The sequence below is a fragment of the Nipponia nippon genome, unplaced genomic scaffold, assembly GCF_047370975.1.
Source record: "Nipponia nippon isolate SJK-2023a ecotype South Korea unplaced genomic scaffold, ASM4737097v1 scaffold_10, whole genome shotgun sequence".
Taxonomy (NCBI): Eukaryota; Metazoa; Chordata; class Aves; order Pelecaniformes; family Threskiornithidae; genus Nipponia; species Nipponia nippon.
In genome coordinates, this window is record NW_028262291.1 from 22,136,595 (window position 1) to 22,156,178 (window position 19,584).

Below are 19,584 nucleotides of genomic sequence, written 5' to 3' on the forward strand. Positions count from 1 at the left end.
TGTCTCTTCTCATGCACTCTTTTACCATTATGTCATTTGTTTTGTGACCTCAGATGTTTAGGCATGATCCAACACCACAACTCAGATATTTTAATACATAGTCTTATTTTCCTGATATGAATGGACCCACAGTGATCATCTGATAGCTATTTTTTATCTAAAAAAGCCATTCATACCTAAAATAATTCTTTCTCTAAACCAAAAAACCACTTCATATGAGGATCAAAGCCAAATGCTGTGTGTCACTGAAGCACACAGTATGCTACTTGGCCTTATGTCCAGGGAATGCCCCCAGCCGTGGGGTTTTTTCAGTATAGATATTGCAATTAATGACTATACTGTAATGCTCTTATTTGTACAAAGATAATAATCTGTTCTTTTTTTTGTAATTTAATTTAATTTAATTTAAGCACATCTTAATGTGTCTTTTGTCTGTGAACTTATTTTCTCAGCAAGTGTTTATAAATCACTGTTTATAAGCTTTTTATTTTTTTTTCTGATGATAGTGGAGTATTTGTGTTTTTTCAGCAGTGGTCTTCATTTTTAGAGGAAAATACAAAATTAGCAAGTCATCTTGCTTTGGGATTTTTATTCTTTTGCCTAAGTTTTGGGTATTCCTGGTGTTTATTTATCTTCCAGACTGCATTGGTGATTTATTCCACATGGCGTATTGCATTTCAACTATCTTCTGTGGCCTAGGGGTGTTTGCATGCTCCATGGGTTAAAACATGTACAGTCTCTGATCATAGACTCTTGTGGAAGCTTTATTTTATCATCTGTTCAATTGTATTATAACTTTATTGACTAATATTGGCTTCCTGGTCGCTGTCAAGGTGCTTCCGTTTTTTTGCTGACCATAGCTTTTGAGCTCAGTGGTGGATATTCTAACATGAATCTGAGTATGTCTTGAGTACTTAGCAAGCATGTTTTACATGTATTCAGATATCTACCTTGTTCTTCAGGTCCAGCATTATTCTTTAAACTTGAGTTTAAATGTCTATAACTGCTGTAATGGTTTTCCACTACTTCTGCTATATATTATTCTTCTATTGCTTGTTTCCCCCATTCTTCCTGGGAAACTTTGCATCTGTCCAATGCAAAGAAAAGAGTGACTGGTTTGATGTAAAGGGATTGGATAAGAAGAGAAGAGAGACTACAGTTAAGCTATGCATGAATTTCCATTTTCCACCACCTTTACGGCACACACTAACAGTAGAGTAATAATGGTAGAAGTAGAGCACGGTCAGCATGGAATCCTCCGTTGTCCTAACAGCTCTGGACTCCCAACATGAAACACTTCTGGAAATCTCCACACAAGATCATTGGAACCTTGCCTATACAGATGAAGAGGAGCAGTATCCTAGCTCTGCTGGGAGGGGTAAAGCAATTAAGCATTTTAGATAATATTCAGATATGTGACATAATTTAGTGAATTATAACACTGTTATGGTGCAGCTGATTGTAATTCCCATACCATTAGCCTCAGTTCAGTATAAAACCTTTATATTATTTGTACTAGGGCCCTCAGAGGTGGCATCTATAACATTAATCTGTCATTCCAAGCCTATATTTGCATCTAATCTTCATTACTTGCCACTTTTCCTCACATCTCTGGGATTTTTAAACTTGCACTGCCAGTAGTGTAATAAAATTGAGCAGATTGCAACATTTGGTGACCCACCTTGGTGGGAAAAAAATTCTCTTTTTTCCACTTCAAAATTTCCATTCTAAAATCTGAAGACAAAAGACAAAAAAGGGAGCTAGTGATTCAAATACATGAAACTGTGCTACAAAGGATAATATACTACCTCCAGATGAATGTGAACATTTTGCTACCAGTGTTAGTGCCAGTGTCATGTTCTTCAACCCTAAAAACCTCTGTACACAAAGTGCATTCTTCAGAGTGCAGTCTCCAGCTATTTTTGCTGTGTACCTAAATAGTTTCCAGTTAATTTTTTTTTTTTTAAATCATAGCTGGATATGAGCTTCGTTTTTAGGATGTTTTGGCTGTAATGCACAGCTTTACCCTGATAAGGAGAGGTGCAAAACTGAATAGCTGGAGGCACAGCTATATACAGTTGGATTGGGGGCCAGCCTGATAATTCAATGAAATTAGATTGTACTGAAAAGAAATACATTTCACTGGGACTTGTGGAAAGACTTATTATCCCTATGTAACAACAAGTATTTTCTACATCCTGTGGTAGTTCTTTGGATTTATATGATCTGCCTCCTGTCTTTCTGGTTCTGAGATTGTTTTGAACAATGAAAGTTTATACAGTTGGCCTCAGAATAGGTGCTGTAATCACCCAGAAATAATTTTTGTGATAACTTTCTTTTAGTTCTGAAGTATTGTTAGATCAGTTGTATTCATACATTAGTTAATTTTAACTTTTTTTTACAAGATAATCTATATGTAATGGGTTTAATTACAGAAATAATTAATTACACTTGCATGAGTGCCCTCTTTATGAACAGTTCATTGCCTGAATGTGAAGATAAATATTCCTGTAGTTTTGCTCTTTTTGGGAAATAGCGTAGGTTTCTCTAGCTGGTGACTTATGGCATATGTAACAGGTCCAGCTCATTCTTTGCATGCTCTGATTAAGGACATTTGCTTTACCTTTAATATATCACTCATGGAAATGTTTGATACCTAACACAAACACATTTCAAACTGAGTTCTAATGTTCATCTTAGTGTTATAGGTATTCTTTTTTTTTTTTTCTGGTGTATCTTTTCTAAGCCTTTTAGTGTTCATTAGAAAAACTCTTATGGTTGTGGTACTTCAGGTGATTTCTGACTGGATCTTCTGCTATGGAAACAACAGCAAATTAAAGAGTGAGCAATGAATTTATTTTATCAGTAAGAGCTTTAATTATTACTGAGTTCAAAACAAGTATGCTTTTCAACTTCAAATATATTAACCTACTTACTTCATTTATCCAGTCCCAGAAGAAAGGACAATTTCCCTGGAGCCAGCCTTATAATTGTGTAATCAAGATATTAACTCAAAACAGAAAGTTCATCATCTTTTTCACTTTTAAAAACCCAGAATACACAGACTCACAGTTAAGTTAGTATTAATAAATATGAACTAGAGATGCAAGCTGTTGTTTCTATATGTTCTTCCACTGCTTCTCCTATAGCTTTTCTCTGCCACTGGTCATTGGGATACTTTCTAGCACACGCAAATCTTCAGATCCTGGTGATGCTTTTGTGTGATAGGGTTTCCAAAGGACTTTTGTTTTCTTTCATCTTTCATTTCACATGAAATGCAACAATGAAAAGAAAAAGCCAAAACACAAAAGCCAAGCACCCTTGTTGTGTAAGCCATGAAGATGAGAATAATATAACTGGTGTTGGGTATTTTCATCATTATTGATTCAATCATCATCTTATCAGCACCAGTTACAAGTGAAAATGAAAAACGTCAAGGACCAACCCAAAATCCACTATTACACAGTGTTCATTCTGGATGGATCAGACAAGAACAAAATCCTGCAAATACTACTGGGAGTATTGAACAACATGAATTTACTGTTGCAGGTGAAAATGATATTGAAAAGGAATCTTCTCATACAGGTAATATTACAGGTCACACTTTAGAAAATTATCAGGGTTTACTAAAGGTTTAATTTTAGGATTTTTTTACTAACTATTTTGCATTCTGAGGCCATAACAGAGGTTCTGTGAATAAACCTGAGCAATTCTGATGCCATATTTTTTTAAATTATTCTGTTCTTCAGACCTGTTCCTGGAGGTTTGTTTTCTCTCCTATTTGGATTGTGTATCAAGACCTATAGTAGATTAACTCCATAACTGTCTCCTACGTTTTGTGTTCTGTGTCACACAGTCACAAGGTTTTAACAGGCTACCTACCAGGGTTATATCTGTAGGAAACACTGAATGTTCAAATGGAAAAATAATAATGTCTGTTGTATTTTTCACATATTTGGGAGTTGTGTTCACTCCCCTGTTGCAAGACATTATTGGACCTGTTTGGTTTTTTTTAAATTTTTGTTAATATGGCAATTATATCTAAAAATTTTTATCTAACGTATCTACTCACCCCACTTTTGAACTATGACAAGATGATACTGGTGATGAAGGGAAGAATACAAAGCATAGTGTAGAATAAAAGAGAGGCTTCTCTCTTCCATCGGTCAAAGCAATTAAAACATAAAAGATCAAATTACACTATAAAGCTAGTAACTGGAAACTGACGTATATTAGTTTCTGTTCCTGTGAGTATAGTAAGTTTGCTAGTTAATGACTGATTTGCTGTACTAAGCACTGCCAACAGTGAATTTAACACAGTCATCATCTACTCTTGCTAATTATCAAATACAGGCCACTGAGGACAAGCATATCACGAATATTATTTGAGAGGCTGTATAATGTGGATCTATTCCTTCAACTAAATGTAATCTTATTAGCAAAAGTTTTGTGTAGCTCACTGCTTTGGCAGTCCCTAAGCCCACATTCCTCTAAGATATCAACCCCAGGTGTTTCATCAACATCCTTTAAAAATCTGGTGATGCAGTACAACGTATTACTGATACATATAAATACTATACTATACTATACTATACTATACTATACTATACTATACTATACCACTATAGCAATATAATTTGGCCTAGTTGCAATTAAAATTTTAACATGCTGTGGCAATTTTCTTGGGTTTTTTTTGATTGGGTTGGGGGAGGTTAAGGAGAGTTATGCTATTTATAAAATTTGGGTACTCTTTTGCTGCGACTGTCTAATAAAAGCTACAGATTGGTTGATATGGACAATATAATATTTTTCTAAATAACTGCAATATCAAATATTCTCCAATTGAATGCTGTCTTATTTATTGTGTGCACCATTCACGAATCTGCAGCATGTATTAGCCTTGCCCTCTGTTAGAGTTCCTTGTCTGTTTTCCTGGAGATGCTGCAACTAATACAACAGTGAAAATCTGAGGGGAAAAAAAATTGGATATAGTCAATACACACAAATTCTGTGATTAAAATCTTACTGATGGGTCATATTCTTGCAGTTATTTCTGCCTTTGCTATTCTTAATTCTGTATCAGTGGATATTGGTTTGATATTCAACCAATACAATGTCAACAGCATGTTTTGGGGAAATACTTTTGAAAAACAATGAGATATCTTGATTCTGAAAAGCATATGCTCAGTTTGAGGAAGGAGTCAGTCCTATTGGTGACAGTAGGCAGCTTTTCTAAACATAAACCAGAATGAGAAGCAAATCTGCTTTACTTCTCTTTGCCATTAAATGTAGTAGACATGTGAGCAAGGCCTGTCATAGAGACAAGAACCGAAGAGGAGAATAATATGAGAAATGGATCTTTATATACTGAGTTCATAATTGCTTCACCATCATCATAACAGCTATGGCCTCCAACCATGGGGCCAAACAGAATGACTCAGCACAAGACCCATTGATGTATCCAGGTTGGGACAAGGGAGAGAATTATGCCACACAACCTGCTATAATGGATAGAATTATTCCTTCCAGTGAGAATACTCATGAAAAACAGTCTTCTACTACAGGTACTAGTAATAATGTCAATTACGTATATTTCATCACTTCTGTCTCTCAGATGGCCTGTCTTGGAAAGATATTGCATGAACTTGTAGGGAGGAGTAACCTACTGATCTCTTTAAGACAATTATATAAACTATAGAGTGACTAATTTCCTCTGTGCTCTGCCTCGATGGTGGTGAGATAGAAGTTTTCAATTTTAGCTCTGTATAAAACATCTATTCTTTTACTTACCAACACCACTTTTAGTGCTTTCTGTTCCTTAGTGAAGCATGAATGTGGAATTGCATCTGGCTCATTACATGCTATATGATTTGGTGTTGCCAAACTGTCTTTACCATAAAGTTGAATTCATACTTTTGTATATTTGTACATCAACAGGTTAATGCTTTTAATTTGTGTATATTCACCTGGGGAAAGAGTGTTCTTTTCATAGATTTTATCAAAACATTTGTCCTTCTGGTTCATAGAATGATTAGAGAAAGGAATTTACAAAACTGGCATGACACAACACCATGATGCAGTCTCATATAACACATACCATTTATACCATCAAAATAATGTTCTAAAAACATGATATGAGAAACACATGACTTATTCCTAAAATAAGAGGAAAGCTAATTTTAATCCTTTCATAAACAGACAATGCTCAGAACTTATTTTTGATTTTGTGACAGCTAGTTAAATTTCTTTTATAGTTACTGTGTTCCTCTGATGGTATCTCTTCCATCACATTGCTCCTGCATTATACAGCATTAGCCATCTATTCTGAAAAAGCAGGACAGCTTAGGTTGCAAAGTTGGAAAGCTGATGACAATGAAAATAAATAGAAAAACTTGTTTCCTTTTCTTCTTTATGATCCAGTTAGAATAAAAACCATAAAGCCTACTCTGCATGTAAGGAAGAGAAGATCAGTGTGGGTGGTGGGTTCAGTAAATACCACACCACAGGGTAATTCTAATAGGTAAAATCCTTCAGTAATGCCAAAATTTGAAGCTGATTCTGAGAGGAAACCTAGTCTTATGACTACCATGAATAGAACAACAAATTATAACCATTTTCTCTAACTTGTTACCACTCAGAGAGCCTGGAGCAACAACAGAGAATCAATGACTGTAGAAAGGGTTCTTTACTGTCAGTACTGTTATCTGTAACATAAACACACCGTAGCAGCACCTTGACAGTGTCCCTTAAGCTGAGAACCTGCGGTCAGCCTGAGATGCAGGTCAGGGAATTCTCCTGACTGCTGTCGCTGTGTCCTTTCCCTGTGTCCACTGTCCTTGGGAATCTTTTGGATTAAGTACAAAAGTGGATGAGAATAGCAAATGAAAATGTCTGATCAATACATTGAGAGAGCAGTGATGATGTATGGGAGGACAGAAGGTCTCGCTTCTCTTCTTCTTTTGTGGTGAGAAAAGAGTAGTTTAAAGTGAACAGGAGACTTGAACATGGTGGGAATGGGAGGGGCATGGCAGCAGAGACATGGAATTCACAGCTGATTAAATCATCATGGTAACAGCTGATGCCTCTCTTGACGGTGCCCACCATGAAGACCCAACTCAGCCACCTCTGCCTTCAGATAGTGAACCAGGACAGGGCACTGAAGGCATCACACATCCCACAGACGGCCCTGGGGATGAGGTCCTGCACAGGACCACAACTAGTATGAACAAAGCTGGTGATGACTCTCCTCTGACGGGTACCAGTAAGAATAATGGATCATACTCATTTCTCATGCTTGGTGCGAAATGAGACATTATTTCTTCTGAAATTCACTCCTTTCCCTATCTTTCTCATCGTGGGGGTCTACATTCTCGGTGTGGACTTGCAGCGCAAAAATCCATTGTGGGACCTGTGCTGTTGACAGAATTACCTTCTGGACAAGGCATAAGGGACTCCTTGCTGGTATGCTTGGTGGTTTGTCCTTTGCTGAAGCATGTTTCTGGGTTGCCTCCTGACTGTTCTGCAAGACATGCACTGTGGTGATTCTGAATCCCCAGCCCCATCTTGCTTTCTTGTGCATCAGTGAGATCAGGCTTGATATGCTTTGGCACCATGATTGATGTGGTGGAGGTGCTCTGGTGGGTTAATCAGATGGCTGGCTCCTGTGACTCAGCAGCAGCACCATCACCAGGTAGTGCTGTCCCGGTGGTGTGGGCAGGGCAATCATAGAAGGGTTATGTCCCATAAATTCTGCCTTCAATTCCTTACTCCTCCTCACCGGTGGATTGCCAGGCAAGACCACCACAGATCTGGCTGCAGTACGGCCGCTCACTCCTGAGTTACAGGGTCAGGTTGTTGCTGCTGTGGTCTCTTCTTCTGAAGGTCTTCCCTCTCCATCTGTCACTGGGATCTGTATATTTAGCCAATGTCACCCTCCAAAATGGTGTGCATATATGTGGTGCTTAAGGGTCTCTCAGAAGCCAGTGACAGTGTGGAAGAAGAAGGGGAGGCCTGCATGTCTTCTCTCCTTCCGTGCTTTGAATAAGGAAGATGGATGTGCTTTCTGGCTTGCTGTGGTACAGGAAAGAGGGAAATAATGTGGGTGGTGGTTTTGTGAGCACTCACTTTTAAAGCTGATCATGCCGTCGTCATGGCAGTCACAGAGTCTGTGGATGATGTTAACCGAGAGAAAGCAACCAAGGAGCCACTGGCACCTGGCACTCCGCCTGGAAGTGAAAGTGAACAAGCAAACACCACAGATGGTTCCCATGTCAATTGGATACCTGGAGTATTTCCAGATACTGAAGATCATCTTAACCAACTGCAGACCCCTCTTCCTACCAGTAAGGACTACAAATTACGAGCATTTTCATTTATCCCTCAGTCAGTTATTATTTTGGAGAACGGCAATCATCCAAAAACATGTGTACTAACCATAATTGTAAATTATTGTCATGTTATGATTTCCTTTTTCATTTTTATTATTGTTTATAACCTGCTTATAAGATATCATTAAAGGGAACCTCTTCCTGTGCAAAGCAGAGGACATTTGCTAAAAGCCTGAAAATAGTGTTTTGCAAATAACCTTTTCTTATATTCTCTTATCTGTATGTGGCAACACAACTATTAAAGTGAACAAGTGTAAACTTTCTCCTCATGCCCATAGATACGTGACAGCATTTTGTCTGTCTTTTTTTGCTGGGCACAAATGATAGCTATGTAACACTTTTAACTGTCTGTCACTTTTTCTCCCATCCGTATTCCCTCTACATTAGTTGAACATGTATCAAAACAAAGGTCATTCTCTGTGAAACCTTTTTTTCTAGGTGTATTTACTGTTGGTATCTTGCCAGTGATTAATTATAGCTATGTTACTGGGCTGTAACTGACATTTCACTTGTGAAAAACTTTTTTTTTAAAGGGTTATTCTTCTGATAGATACAGTGCAGTTAACAGTAACAGTGTTTACTTATTACACTACATGTAGCCTTTCTTTTCTTGTGTGTGTGGTCACATGCTAATAGTACAGGAAATGAAGGGACTTTTCCTTATTCCCAAATGTAGTTTCCATACCAATAATCATCCCAACAGTAAGTTTTTTCCAAATGCTACTTCTGACACACACTAATCCAAATACTATTTTCATGCACTTTCTTGGAAGTTAGTGGAACCATCCCAGGGTAGATTTTGGCTAATGCTCTGTGGACATTCTTTGCACATAAGCAAGATTATGTACCTATATTTTTATAGCATTATACAGCAAACACTTTAAAAAGAATTCTGTTATTAATTAATTAATTAATGTTAATTCATACATTGTCAGGTAGAATTTGGACTATTTTTTTTTTTATAATTTTTATATAAAGCCAGTAAAATCAACCCTATCAAAATTGCCTGCATTATAGTATTTTGACATAGACATAGCAATATAAATGTAATATGTGTATTTAATAGAATTCTATTGGAAAAATAAATTGTTTTTAATAATGGTTTCCTACTACAACAAACTCATTTCTTGACTTTTGCTGCCCTATTCATTTAATTAATCCAACTTGCCTCCTTAATTTTATGTGCAGACATGACACACTATGAAAAAATGTTTGCTACCTTTCTGTTTTGAGCACATAAAACCTGTAAGAACTGGTTTGAAGATCATTTTCAAGGTGAATGTCTGTGTCAGATCTTTGCATTGTCAGTGCCCTGGCAAAGGCTCATAAGGCCATATTCCCCAAACTCTTCCTTTTTTTCATTTATCTTCTCTTGCTGCTTTTTAAAAACACAGTACAATGGAATTACTAGGACACTACCATCATCATAAAAAAGTTTGTTTATTGAAGGGTTCATTAATTTGTAACATTGCCCCATATAGTTGGAATGGAATGGAAAAGATTCATGAATGTATTGGCAGACTATTGTTAAGGGCTTTCTCTGAACAAATGAATGTTTTGATGTACTTGATGTACTACTTCCTTTCACTTGCTTTTTCTCCACAGCAATGTTTAAGTTGTGGTCTGACATCACACTAATGACTGATCTGTCATTCAAGTGTCCATGGAATAACAAATCAGTCCACTGAAGGAATCCAAAATATAACTGTCCAAAAAAAAATCTAGTATGTCATCAAAATGAAATGTAGAGAGCTTTTGAGGATGCCTCACTGCCACTTGCAAGCACCTCCCCAGAGCCAGCACAGCAGGGGACATGACTGAGTCCTGCTTCTTATTCTCAGTGCTCAGGGGAGGGGAAGGGCGAATGTATCAGTTCTCTAAGCGCACAAATTTTCATAAATGTCTGCATGCCTTTCTAAGGGGCTTTGTGGTGGAAAAGCTCTGGCATTTCTCAAGGATGAAATAAAGCACCTTAAAAAAAATCTGCTGAGCTGTGGGGTAGATGAGAATGTTCCTCTTGGTCAGCTTTCTTGAAGGCTAGATCAGGACCTTTAGTTGCTGAATTAGTGCTGTGTCCTTTGTGGTGAGATAGCACAAAACAACTCATCAGTCAATAAGTTTCTTGTCAATAAAAATAATGAAAACATCTGGAAGATTCATGAGCTACTTGCTGGCTAAGTTTAACAGAGGGAAAAAACATGCTTCTCAATTTTGTATTTGGCAGCTGCTATTAGGAAATGAGATCAGAAAGGCTGGCTAGAAATGAGTTGAAATGTGTGTTAAAGAAAAAGAACTGTACAGCTGATTAGAGTAAGTGCTTAATTTGCTCTGTTAGAGTCTGGAAGAATTCAGAGAGGTGGAAATCTGTAATATCTTTTTTGTAGTGATAATGTAGTAGTCCCAAATGAAATCACTATATCTATAGTCTGCTGATAACTTTAGACTTGGGATACCCATACGGCAACAGTGTGGGCCATAAATGTAATTGCATAAAAGTTCAAGCGGTATGGCCAGCATAGCAAATACTTGAGACTGGAAGTATGCATTTTGATTTAAGATCTAATATCATCTTAGAACCAAATTACACAACTTATTAAAAAGGACAAGGAGTTCCACCTCTAAGTTTACAGAGAGCATTTTTTTATATTAGGAAAAATATTTTTAATTTTTAAATTCCCACTCTATACATAGCTACCAAATTTAAAACCATTCAGAGAACTATCCTTCTATTTTATGAAAGCATTAGAATTTTAGAAATTCAGTTTTATCCTATGTAGGAATAAAATTAAAAGTTTCAAAATTTCAAAATTCAGAAGTTTCAAAGTTTCAAAATTTCTCCATACTGGTCATTTTAGGTTTAAATTAAAAAGTAAAGTTCTTTCTCTCTCTCTCTGTCTCTTCTTTTCTCATTCTCTTTTCCCCATGGAACAGACAAGATATTGTTCTCCAGAAAATTTCTTGGCAATTATAATTGCATTTTGGTTCAAGAAAGTATAAAATAATCAAAACTTAAATATATGAGAGACAAGAGGGGAAACCCATGAGTTTTGTTATTCAAAATACTAAAACTAGCCATAATTCAGATGAGTATGATGATTATAGTCTATGTAATAGTTTTCAGTATAAATACTTTTTAATGCCCTCAGCATGAACTTACTTTCTAGAATATGTTTTTTTAATTGTGAAAGTCATAGTCTTTGTACCTCATTGTTCACTAAGCATATTTGGCCTAACGGATAGTTTTGTTCTTTAGGATCTACCTCCAGTATATATGGTAATCAAGGACCACACAAGGGACATTATGAATCCACTACTTTCCCTGGAGAAACAACAACCACAAAAATAGTTTCACAACAAAGGTCGGCCCAGGTACCAGGTAGGTTTTTGAAGTCATGTTTTAGAAATTTGAGCACAGAATTGTATTAATATGAACTGAAGAAAGAGATAAAAATGTAGGTCAAGTACAGTTGTTCAGGCTTTGTTCTGAATCAGATAATACTCAGCATTTTCACTAGTAGTCTGAAAAATGGAGCATATTGTAACTCATATACATTTCCTGCAATATCAAGATGAGAGAAATCACGCATTTGGAGAACAGGATTAAGATCCAAATAACCTTTATAAATTGATATGAAATCAGGCAAAATTCAGTAAAGGTATATGCAAAGTATCATATCCATGAGAATGTTCAGTGAAAATTATAGCTGAGACAAGTGTTGCAGAATAGGGCTTGCAGATTAAAATAGAATAGAAAGAAGCCAACACCATGATACAATTGCAAAAGAATGCAAATATATTCTGGGACATATTAACAGTAAAGTTAGTTTTAAAACAGAGGAAGTAATTATCCCACTCTACTTAGGTCTAGCAAGTCCAGAGCTGAAGCTCTGCGTTCAGTTCAAGGCATTGCATTAATCACATAGGAAAAGAAAAAACAGAGAAGAGCACAAAAATAATTTGGAAAGGTAACCTCTGAAGCACCTTTTGAAGAATTCATCATTTTCAGAGAAAATTGAAGAGAGATACGAGAAGAGTATGCTCCAAATTAAATGCTTGTCAGTTTTTCACCATGGAGTAATAATAATTAACTAGTTAGAAGAAGTAACTTGTATCAAATGAAACATAGGAGACTTGTGAAACAAAGGAGACTTGTTTCAAACAAACAAAATAAAGGAGTTAGCTCTTAGGAGAGGATATCTGTCTATAATAGTAGTACAGCATAAAGAATATGCTACTGGGAAGGTTGTGAAATCTCCTTTACTAAAAATGTTAAGAGCAAATGGAATATTCCTCAGCCATCTTCTTATTGACCTTGTTTCACTGAAGTGAAATGTAGCTGATATGACCTCTTAGGGTCCCTTCCAGTTTTGTAGGTGGTTTTTTTTTTTTTTTTTTTTTTTTGAGTTTGCCCCAAAAATGCCCATTAAAGTAAGATTTTAAATGAAAAAACAAACATTTCACTCTACCTGAAAGTCATCCTGCTTTTGTGCCTGGGATTTCAGGTGTGTCATTGCTAAGTCTTTTCATTAGCTCTTGGAGTAAATCAGTGATACAACTCCTCTTCACCTGCGCCCACCAAAGTACAGTGCTGACAGTGATGGGGTATTTCATCTGAGTTGGTCTGTGAATAGCTGAATGATGACAATATGTATTCGATTTGCACAGAAGCATGTTGTAAAACAAATATTCATGCAAGCTAGGAAAAAAGTCTGATAGTTTAAAGAATGTAAAAGAGCTTGTGTTCTTGCAGTTCTGTGAAACAGCAAAACTACATGAGATATGTTAACACGCTCTCCTTCCCTCAACTGTCCCCGCAGAATGGCTGATCATAGTTGCTGCTCTTGTGGCACTTGCGTTGATTCTTGCAGTGTGCATTGCTGTTAACAGTCGGAGAAGGTAAGGTAGCCCCTTTACTTTTTCAAAACACACTGCCTTGCTATTTTCTTCATCTAGAGGCTTCAAAGTTTCATGAAGAAGCACAGTAGCATAACACAGAAAAGAGCTTCCTCTACAAAGCTACTGTGACTTGGGGTGTGAGGGCCCAGGTCACCATGTCCTGCCCAGGTCACGCATCAGCCTTCTCACTCACGTGGAACCACAAGAAGTCAGTAACTGTATAAACCATTTGGTCTTTACTTGTAGATGGAAACTGACTGTATATAGATCACAGAGAATTAATTATTCTTTATCTGTTTACTTATTAATAGGAAAATCTTGTCCACTGAGAGTGAAAACTATGTAAGATGGACATAAACAGTAGCAACCACAGGATGAGCTGAGTATAATCCTCTACCATTAACAGTGTTGTCTGTGAAGGGCTGTATTAGACAATTGCTGCCACAGGATTAATTTGTTCCTTCCAAACAAAAGGCTGTCTCACAGCTGGCAGTCACAGGGATATATTCTAACATTGCTATCAGAGCACTCAATAGCTTTATTTACTCCACTTTACAGAGGAAAAAGCTGAGGAATAAAAAGTTGCAGTGATCTGTGCAAAGTTAGCCAGGAAATTTGAAAAAACTCTAGCCTAAAGAATAGGCTATAATGTTCTTAACTCTTTCTATTCTCTGGGGGCTGTTCTGAGGTTACTTCTCAGTTGTCTTAAACAGCTTTTTGCTACTTGAATATTAAAGTTGAACCCTTTAACAGAGTAACTATTTTCCACTTGAGTGTTGAACTTGAATTTTTTTTATCAGAGTAACCATATAATATGTGGAGATTTTTGTTCAGGAAGCAGTAAGCAAATTTTTTCCTAGTCTACTGTTTGCAGGAAAGCACATGTTAATGCTTCTGTGAAATAGTGTCAAGGTCCTCCAAAGCATGGCATGGGTGCTAGAATAAAGCACTGCCACCGTGGTGAGGGAGCAACCCAGGCACTCCCTGCCCACAATGTGGAAGGCTTCTATGAGACAAAACAGCGCAAGCTAAATGCCAAATTGTCAGACAGGGTAAACTGATACAGTTTTGCTGAAGTCAGTAGCAAGATGCCACCTGGTATGCTTGCCCTGTGACTGTATCCACAATATCAGTGCTCCTCTGACAGTATTATTAGAGACCTGTTGAAATAAGAAAGCTATCAAGCATATGGTGAGACAGAAAACTCTACAACTTTCTTTCTGTGAAGTGGTTCTGGAGTTACACAACCTGAACGGCACGGCTTATTGATTTATATGTTACTCTGTTATGCCTGTAAAAGTAGAGACTGCCAGTTTCCTCCCTCTTAACCCAGAGTCACCATAGGAACAGACAAACAGGGCCACTATGGCTAATTGTTGATTGCATCTGACAAGAAATGAAACAATCTCTGAGCTGTAAATTATGCCCTAGATACCGTTAATGGAAATGATACATTTTACTTAGAGCTTCCATGCAACTGGGAGTGAGTCACAAAGAAAGAAAGTGCATGTGGGTGCATGTATGTGTACTAATGCATGGATTAGACCCTGTGTTAATGGGTGTGTCAATGTGTTAATCACTGTGACGGAAACTTTTTGAAGCAGGGACGTACTCTCATATGCTTGAAACAAGTGGAATTTTTTCTTTCACTTTAGCAGGATCCAAATGATAACATGAATAAGTCAAGAATCCTTTCTTCATCTATTCTGTTAAGTGCTAATATGCTGAAAATTCATAGAGAGGTAGTTGCTATGCAGTCAGCATACTGAACATGAATGCCAACTAATCCAAAACACTGCAGCAGTGCTATGAGAAAACTGGATAGCTGAGGAAGGAGTATTGAACATTTCAGTGTTAGCTGAGCAGTAAGTTGATATTTCAAGCATTAATTTATTTAAAAAGTGAGAACGATCTGTGTTTTTATTTGTGTAATGCTGTCAGTTAAACCATTTTTTAAATGAATGGTAACTGCAGCATGTCCAGTTTCAGTCTCATTCAGGTTGTCTGAAAAAGCCTAATGAAGTGTAGGCCTTAGTTTCAAGGTAGTTAACTTCCTGATTCAGAAATCAATAGATTTAGCCTTTCTAGTTAGGATGTCAGTATGGCAGAGATTTCAAGCATTTCAAACGAGCAATTGGGCCTTCTCAGTAAATAGCAAATTGCTTGGCTATAGAATTTGCTTTTTCTTTTTCTTTCTTTTTTTTTTTTTTTTTAAATTGGTGTTGGTGTAAGTTATCTTAACCAAAAACCAAAATGGTCAAGGTTCTATGTGGTCCCAGTTAGTTAGTTAGTTATTCCTCCTGTTGCAAAGAAGATTGCCTCTGTCTGGTGCCTGTTGTAAAAAGTGTTAGGATCACCTTCCAGGGTCCAACAGAAGATGCTGCCCAGCCTGACCATCAAGTTAGGAAAGACACTCTGAGCTGCTCTTTCAAGAGGCTGAGGAGCTCCACAGCTCCTCGCTGGCCTCTTTCAGCATTTCATGGCTGCAGAGCAGGAATCATTCCCAAGGGTGTGTGTAACATTAGCACAGTGAACTGACCTACTTTGGATAAAATAACCCTCATCTATCAGTCAGTAAGCATGAAAAAAGTAATATTTCAGAAGGATAATAGTATAATTGAACTGCCAAATTAGTAATTCAGGCAAAATATGATTCATTTAAGAAGAAAGTACTTTAAAATACAACTTCACTGTCCTTAGAGTGTGATATATACAAAGCTCATAAATGTGGATATATACAAATTTTAGAAAATCTTTTCTAGCTTTCAGTAATGAATGTTATTCCTATCTGTAGTAATGATAGATACAAATCGAATTAGTGAGCTCCTGCTGAATTTTATGCATATAATGGTGGATGCTTTCAAAAATAAAATATGCAATATGGAGAAACTTCACACTTTGCATTGTATAAGTATGCACTGGTAGACACAAGTTTCATTTCCAAGCACCTTTTCCTAAATATTGACTTTCAATTTTTTTCTTATTTCTGTTAGTCTCCATTTATAGTACTTGTTTTCTTTTTATTTCTTTCTAGATGTGGGCAGAAGAAAAAGCTAGTGATTAACAATGGAAAAGGGGCAGTGGAGGACAGGAAGACGAGTGGATTAAATGGAGATGCCAGCAAATCACAAGAAATGGTGCACTTGGTTCATAAAGAACAGTCAAATGACCAAACAGGAGCATGTGACGAATTCCTGACCGTTAATGAAACACAAAATCATCAGGAACTTGACATGAAGAGTGGAGTGTAATGGTACTGAGTTGCCAAGTAGACCAGAGCTGGGGAAATCAAAATCACGTGGAAACTGGACAGGAATTTACAGATGCACTGTGCTACTGATGTCTTTTGAACATAATTAAACATAAGATTTATTCATTTTTAATCACTTTAAAATGATATCTGAGTTACGAAATTGACATTTGCTTTCTGAAATAAGCCCCCAAGAGTTGCTTAATGTTTTCAGTTCCCATTTCCTACACAGAGGACATTCACTGTGTCCTAGGTGTTAGGAGGGATACAAGTTTACATCATTGTTCCCTAGATGGAGGGTCTTCACTGTGCAGAGCTACAGAAGTATCCAGTCACTCCGTCTTACAGGCATTTAAGGTACTAAACTTGCCATGGTACAAGAGTAAGTGAGGAACAAATGTCAAGAGCAAAAATCAAGTCTAAACCAAAAAAGCCTCCTATACAATGTCTAAAATATCTGAATCCTCCAGAAATGCCTTCCGTCAAGGAAGAGCGGTAGGTGCATTCAGAGTCTGCCAGTATAAACAGTGACATTTTATAATGATCTATGGCTTGGTCTGCAATGAGGGAAACCCAGGACAAAATTTATTTCTCTCTATTTTTAAACATGTATGGGCATACAGCAAGTCTTTTTGGAAGGGGGAATAAACAGATGAAAACATGAGCTGACACATAATAAAGTTCTGTACTTTATTATCCTAACAATCTGTACAGTTATCCTTGAGTTTCTGAGGCGTTCGTTGCTCTTCCCCCTCCCTCCTTCATTGGTCAGAGTCTGTGAATGTTTTTAATGAGTCTGTTAGGAAAATGAATAAAACAGAATGACCTCAGCTCTATCATACATGCACAAATCAAGCAATTGGAGATCATTAGGGAAGATGACAGTATTTTATTCCTGAAGAATAGGTCTCTGTCTTCTTCTGCTCCATTTTACTTAGGAGATGCTGAGCCTCACAAAACTTGTTTCCCCTATAGCTATTATGTTACACCACTTTGCAGACATTTTAAAAGTTATTTTTCTAGATCTCACTCACTTCCTCTGAATTCTATTTCATCCACCATTTTTCTTCTGCTTTTTAAAAATATCAAAAGAAACATTGCTTGCTTATTGGTACCAGAAGTTCAAATTCTACAGAAAAGATCAAAGAAAATTAAAGGAAACTCTCCCAGCTATGTAATATAGTAAAATAGCTGCAGCTGCATTGTTATATGCTTTTGTTTTGTTCTTATGTGTCTGTTATGTAAAGTACTTGTATTAAGCTATGATGCTGTGCATTATATTGATATGAATTTTCAGAAAGAAAATTATTTACTACCAGTCGTCTGTGCCATTTTTAAGAAAGGGTACTGGAATGGAGGGAGAGTCATAACTTCTAATTGGCCTGCCTCAAAAAAATGCAAGTAAAAATAATCTCAGGTAATTGCAACCAATGGTCTGTGTCAGTTGTGGGATGGGGAATGTCCTGTAGCAGGGTTATTCAAGTGTTCCTGTTCACTGACCATAGCACCTGTCTTTGAAACTGTTCTGCTAAAGCATGTTATTTTATGTTCTCCATCTGAAGCAATTTGGAGGGTGAGTATTCAGTTGGCTAAATACTAACATTAGCTAGCACTGATCTTTACTGGAACATAAAGTTGATTATGTTTCTCAGTCACAGCCCTCCAGCAGTTTCCCGTGTGTTTCGTCAAATTGCTCAGTGCCTTGGTATCTGCAGGCAGATCTCCTCAGGGGCAATTTACACCTGGGCAAAAGGTCCCGAGACGAGGTGTGATTTTAAAGTACACATAGGGTGTCTTCTGACTTTATGTAGGGCAGCATGCTTCACCTATGAACACTCACAGAGCTCGTGGTCCAAAGATGTTCAAACAAGCTAAAGCTAATGGGATCATGGTGATTTACAGCATCAGTACTTGTGGTCCGCTGTCAAACTTCTCAGTCCTTTAATATATTTTAATATTGAACTGTGTAATGGTAGGTCTGTTGACTCTGCACATTGATTTTTGTTTAATTCCTGTAGTGTTTTTAAGCAAGCTTTTCTATTTGTCATTATAAATCAAAATGATCTGTTGAAGGCTGTCTTTAAACTGGTGTTATGTACTCATTTCCTTAAGTATGGAGATACAGAGTAAGAATTATTCCTCTCTTTAAATTCTAATTGAATATAGGTCTCAATCAAAAGCAGATATTTCATTGTCTTGAAGGCTAAATTTTTCTTTAAAAAAAAAAAAGAAAAAGGCTGTAGCATGTTATTAATCTCCCTATTCACATGTTTAATGGAGAAATCTACAAACTCCTTCCTAATTTATCTAATGTTCAGTAGCTATAAATCCACAGACAACACTCATTTGCTTCTTTTCACATTTTTAAATAGGGAGATGCTCAAGTTCTCTTTACAGAGGCAATGTCATTATTTTATATATGCTGATTCTTTTTAGATTATGTCATGTGATTCTTGTGTAATTAAGTTTCACTAGATGGCCATTTCATATGTGTAATATAGGACATATTTTTATTAATCTTGGTTTTATTATTTGAGGGATTGTTTGTTGTGCGTATGTATTTTTTTATATAAAGCATTTGATATTTGCATATTTATTTAACAGATTAATCAGAATGAAAGAAAAGTTCATGTCTAAATTGTAACTAGAAATAGTATTGCTAAAAACACATTGAACTGTAAAAGAAGCTTCCAAAAATAAACTTGATTCCACATTGAGGATAAAAAGTTAAATCAGCATTATTAGCGTCAGAGAAGCATTCAGCAGGATAGTCATGTTTAGTACTGGTGAGCCAGGGGTCATTTTTTCTGCTTGCAAACTCTAAGCCAGGCTCAGCTGAATGCTGTGTGACCTTGTCTGCTCTGCCAGCCTCCCATAGGCTCCCCAGATGCCCTGGGAGTTAGCAATTAACTCAGCTAGAAGCCGGCAACTTGCTCCAATTTAAGATCAACCCAGTAAGATCTTGAAGACTGTTCCTGGCTCACTGAACCAATGGCATTTGGGAGAGTGCAGCGCGCAGCAAGATCCAGCCCTTCCTTCAGGGTTCTGAGA

At 36.9% G+C, this 19,584-nt stretch overlaps 1 protein-coding gene across 11 annotated transcripts in view; it reads left to right on the top strand.

Moving 5' to 3' along the window:
• The window catches only part of CD44 (CD44 molecule (IN blood group)), a 65,093-nt gene extending 46,475 nt beyond the window's left edge, over window positions 1–18,618 (top strand). For 7 of the 11 annotated variants that reach the window (XM_087745942.1, XM_087745943.1, XM_087745945.1 and 4 more), the window contains exons 19-26: window positions 1,274–1,378; window positions 3,406–3,585; window positions 5,403–5,564; window positions 7,076–7,261; window positions 8,157–8,342; window positions 11,641–11,763; window positions 13,205–13,283; window positions 16,318–18,618. In XM_087745942.1, the coding sequence (XP_087602068.1) occupies window positions 1,274–1,378; window positions 3,406–3,585; window positions 5,403–5,564; window positions 7,076–7,261; window positions 8,157–8,342; window positions 11,641–11,763; window positions 13,205–13,283; window positions 16,318–16,534 (1,238 nt within the window). In that variant the 3' untranslated portion in view covers window positions 16,535–18,618. The remainder of the gene's footprint in view (window positions 1–1,273; window positions 1,379–3,405; window positions 3,586–5,402; window positions 5,565–7,075; window positions 7,262–8,156; window positions 8,343–11,640; window positions 11,764–13,204; window positions 13,284–16,317) is intronic. The other 4 variants (XM_087745950.1, XM_087745952.1, XM_087745951.1 and 1 more) reach the window with 4 other exon arrangements.
• Window positions 18,619–19,584: the final 966 nt, after the last annotated feature.